A 4,766-nucleotide genomic window follows, 5' to 3' on the forward strand; every position below is an offset into this window, starting at 1 on the left:
ATGTTGTAAGAGTAAGACATAACCTTTTTTTTACCATAAGAGTTTATACTTCCTAGCCTTAAAAGCATGAAATTCCTCCCATAACCTTTTTTTTTTTTCTTCATATTCATACTCCTAATTTCTAGGATTGAGTATTTACTGTTCTTAGGAACTTGGGCTCAGTTTACCTTGTCCTTTTTGCAGTAGTAAACATATATTCAAGAGCAAAACTGTCAATACAACCAAAAGTTATTGGCTTCATGTAAATCTATACATGAATTTTATCACTAGATAGTGATTACTGAATAGGAAATCTAAGAACAATATGTAAGTTAATAAAATGAACACTCACTTTCTCTTTATGCCTTCTTTAACCTCCCTCTTCTCTACACATAATAATTCACACAAGAATCAGAACAAAAATTAAAAAAAACCCTAATACTAACCCTACAAACAGTAATTAACTAGAATTTTAATGTAATCTGGCTTCCATTACTCTCCTCACCATCATCTCTTAATGCTGCCAGCTTCCTCCCTTCTCCTCCATTCTCCCCGCTTTCGCCTTTCCAGCTGCTGCAATCTGACTTCCCATCTTCGATGCTCTCTGACCGGTCACCGGCTCGTTGAGCATCTGATTCCGGGGAGCTATGAGTCTGTGTGTGAGAGGTAGTCTTGTACACATGAAGCTGGTGATGGTGGTGGTGTTGTAGGGCTGGATGGTGCAGTGCTTGTGGGGGTGCTACTGGTTGTGGATAATAGTCTGGTGGCACTGTAGGTGAGCAATAGTGTGATGAGACTTGAGTACTTGGGTGAGCACTGTAAATGGTGGGTGCACCACCATGTGCAGCAGCAGCCGCGGTGGCGTATTCGGGTGGGACCCATATTCCTCCTAAGACAACCAGCTGTGGTGCTTGGCCTCCTACTGCTTGAGGACTTGGGCTAGGTCTTCTGGTGTGAAGTCTATATTTCTGCATGTTGGTAAAAAATGCAAAAAGTTACCATAAACTGTAAAAAACATAAAGAAAGTTGAAGACCAAAAGAGTAGAGACAATTAGTATATGCTCTGCACTATATACTACAGTATCAATGTGTATGTCATGATTGCATGTTCAGAGAAAGATTGTTACCTGGAGGTGACTTTTCACTTCATCATTGGTTAGTCCATCAACCTTCATTAGCTCCCTAATTTGTTTAGGGGTAGCTACTGTTTACAAAGATAAGCAACCAATAATCAGTTAATTATCCTTGTTTTTAAAAGCTAATGATAGTGGCATGATCAGTTTTAGACATATTTAAAACCACTTCTAAATAAACAACCTGCATTATATTCTAGGTCTTTTGTGATGATGATCAAAATTATATCATAATGCCAAAAAGATAATAATAATTACCTTGTGAACCACCAAGTATCTGAAGGGCATTGACAAATCTTCGGTGCAAGTCCGGTGACCAACACCGCCTTGCTTTCCTATTTGTCTGAGTAGTGGTAGTGGTGGTGGTTGTCGCGATAGGTGCTTGACTATCTGTGGAGGCCATGCCAACTATTGCATTTCCTCCTTTGCTAGAATTATCACTTCTTGATCCATTTTCACTCTTGTCATCTACCTCTCTGTCACTCGATGCTAGGGCCAAATCTGGGAGTGGCCTTATGTTTGAATTGTTAGGAACTGAGTTTCTTTCTTTTGCAAATGGAAGAAAAGCTCCCCCATTTCTCTGTTTGGTGTCTAATCCTAGTTTAGGACTGCTGACACTGAAGCCAGTATCAGCTTCAGATTTAGGCAATGTCGTCGAGGACTGTTGCTTGTTCGCATCACCTGCAGGGCTCCATAGCTGTGCAGATACCATCCAATTGGCCTTGTCTGAAATGTTTGCTGTCTTTTGGTCAGACCCTTCTAAGTTAGAATGTTTGAGTGGCATAAATTCTTCAAGAACTGGCCTTGCACCTTGGTTATTTATTCTGAAAGATTGTAACTGCTGCCTTGATGCTTCCATGGCTGATGAGTAAAATAAAGTTATAAGTTATGACACCATTTTTTATTTTATTTTTTAGTAAATTAGAAGAAAATTATCAACCCTAGAAAGAAGCAAATCTTAAATTTTTTTTTTACTGTCTGATTCAATTTTTTACTTTGTTTGATTATGTTACTTTCTAGTGTTATATTTGTTTGGAATTTGTTTGTAGATTTTGAGTGAAAACTAAAAGCCTAAAATAAAAGTTGCATGCAAAAAAAGCCTTATTTTCCTCATCTTTATTTGTGAATTAGAGGAAAAAAAAGATCAAAAGTATTTCACAATAAATCCACAAAGTGTAAACTGTAATCATTAATTTAATTTAATTATATTTCTTGGTTTTAATAGCATACTGATTTGATTATGTTCATTGAATAATTCATTGGTGGGTACATAAAATGCAGTGTTGAAAAATATGCAAAAGAATGAGAAAAAAAGGAGACAAAGAAAAAGGAAGAACTAGGGACATGAATATGCAAAGTAAGGCTAATACAGTACCATTGGTGAGAAGTTGCATGCAGAGGGGAAGCTCACGCTTGAAAGCATCAATCTTATGGCGCTCTTCCTCGAGGCGATTAAGGTATTCTTCTAGCTTGTTGGTGGCTTGGTCTGTTGGGTTATTGTGATCACCACCAGCGCCGCCGAATGATTTGAGTAGCATAGAGTAGCTTTGAGGTTTACAGTCAAGGCTTAGTTCTGATGGAGATGCCATCATTTCACTTATGATTATAACAAAATGTTTAGTGTAATAAGATAAGATGGTTTTATTTGTTGCTTGGTGATTTATATGTATATATTTTTGTGCAATAAACTTTATTGGTCTCAAATGTTGGTGTTCTTATAGAGTTGAGGGTGAATTGCAAAAGAGGGAAGCAAGGTGGCCTTCTCCTTTTTAGGTTATGAGAGAGGGAAAAAGGGATAGGATGGTTGTTTATGAACACAAGGAGGATCAACTGCTTTTAGAGTTGTGTTCGAGGGAGAATAAAGTGGAATTTTGGGGTAAGAGTGAGAGAAAGAGAGGAAAAGAAAAAGTTGAAGAGAGATAAAAATTTAAAGTGGAGGAGGAGGAGGAGGAGCATGGTAACTTCTTACTAAGAGAGCAAAGGCAAAAAGCTCGAATTTGTGATACACGCTCTAAAATCTAAACTTAGATTCTGTACTATCCGTGTCCAGATGTAGTTGTCACGTTATGATGAGTTTAAATTTCTACGAAACTGTTAATTTTGAATATAATGATGAATAACTATTTTATTTACGCGTATGTTTGTGTTTCTGTACAACGTACTTACAAGTGTGCAAGGAGTGAAGAGAATAAAAGGGGGGTCATGTGGTTGCTGAAGCCTTTGTAGGGATTTTTAGAACCTTTGGACGTTCCTCACCTCCTCTTTAGCTGTCCGAATTTCAAAAAAATCACTAATTCAAAAGATGATTCTCCTTCCTCTGCCGCTGTTGCCTTTTTCTCTCATTTTTTTCAATTTATCTTTTCCTTTTTGTTACCGTCATTTTTACCTTTTATTTATTGGTTATTTGACATAGTTTTTATATTTGTTAATATGAGCTGAATATACTGATTTTCGCAAAATGTATATTTCTTTGCTCAGCTTTTATCTCTACGCTCCTATTTTAAAATCAAAGAATTAAATTCAAAAAACCCTTTTTCATGAGAAAAATATCTCTTTTATTGTACAGTATATTTCTTTGGGAATGAGAAAAATGCTAGATAAGCTTGAATCTGCTCCATTTGTATATTCATGGTTTAATTTTGCCAGATGCTCTGGACCATGTTATGAACTCTCTTTATATATTCTCCTTTTTTTTTTTTTTTTTTGTGTGTGTGTGTGTATGATTATCTATTTATATTTTTAAGACAAGATGTGAATGGTTCTTGTCTTTTGATTTATACAAGCATATTTTAAATTAGATACAAATTAACCTGTTATGAGCTTAGAGAATATGACTGCGTTTTTTATAATTATTGATGCTTTATGTTTTAGCTAGGATTACGATTTTATTTGGTATTTTATGCTGACATTGTAGTTACGTATATAGCTTAGCCTATCAAAGAGGCATTGTGATATCAATATCACATTTATAAAAAGCAATTGAAAATACTAAGAGCTTACATATGTACTTTCACTTTCCCTTCCGATTCCAAGTGATCCTTAAATTGTTTCTCATCACTCGTCTTTGTAACTCTTTAAACAACCCCAAAAAAAAAAAAAAAAAACATATACGTTATATGCAACTCACATTTTTTGCGGTATTAGGACATTATGTGCTCTAACATTTCTTAATAATTTGTCGTTTTGTACATGGTATTGGTCATTCTATTATATTTATATTTATATTTCAGGGCATTTAAAATGGTGCAATGCCTATTTGTGAGAATGTAGATTATTGTAAACAGTTGGAACTTTGAATAAACAAAATTTTGTAGAATCCACACATTTATATTTTGTTTTACTGTACCTATTTTACTAGAACATGGATCAAATAGGTATCCAAGTAAATTTTGAAGCTTTTTATAACAAAACTATAATATTTTTTAAGAGAATCAAAACCATCCAGAATAAAACTTTTTCTAAACTTTTATTTAAATATATTCATTTAGGTAAAGATCGTATTACTTGGAGGTTTAGGGCCCACTTAAAAGCAAAGTTAAAGATGAGATGGATTCGATGGTCATGATTTACAGATCATATGTTAAATTCCCAACCAAAAGTAACTTGCTTAAAAAATCACAGCAAACCCAAAAAATTTAAGTTAATTTTAAGAAA

At 34.7% G+C, this 4,766-nt stretch overlaps 1 protein-coding gene across 1 annotated transcript; it reads right to left on the reverse strand.

The window, feature by feature from the left end:
* Positions 1–210: 210 nt before the first annotated feature.
* LOC145578547 (myb family transcription factor EFM-like) lies at positions 211–2,929 on the reverse strand. Its single transcript, XM_081635850.1, has 4 exons — positions 2,488–2,929; positions 1,371–1,973; positions 1,107–1,183; positions 211–947 (listed from the first exon to the last, which is right to left on the reverse strand). The coding sequence occupies exons 1-4, from the start codon at positions 2,702–2,704 to the stop codon at positions 444–446; spliced, it is 1,401 nt and encodes a 466-aa protein (XP_081491976.1). The 5' UTR covers positions 2,705–2,929; the 3' UTR covers positions 211–443.
* Between the last annotated feature and the right edge of the window lie 1,837 nt (positions 2,930–4,766).

The sequence above is a fragment of the Chenopodium album genome, chromosome 14 (genome assembly GCF_948465745.1).
Source record: "Chenopodium album chromosome 14, dcCheAlbu1.1, whole genome shotgun sequence".
NCBI lineage: Eukaryota > Viridiplantae > Streptophyta > Magnoliopsida > Caryophyllales > Amaranthaceae > Chenopodium > Chenopodium album.

Excerpts from the sequence above, each read along its gene's own strand:
- LOC145578547 (XM_081635850.1), bottom strand. The coding sequence starts at position 2,704 with ATGATGGCATCTCCATCAGAACTAAGCCTTGACTGTAAACCTCAAAGC. Across the intron at positions 1,974-2,487 it reads CATGCAACTTCTCACCAATG|CCATGGAAGCATCAAGGCAG; the intron begins GTACTGTATTAG and ends TTTACTCATCAG. Across the intron at positions 948-1,106 it reads AAGTGAAAAGTCACCTCCAG|AAATATAGACTTCACACCAG; the intron begins GTAACAATCTTT and ends ACCAACATGCAG.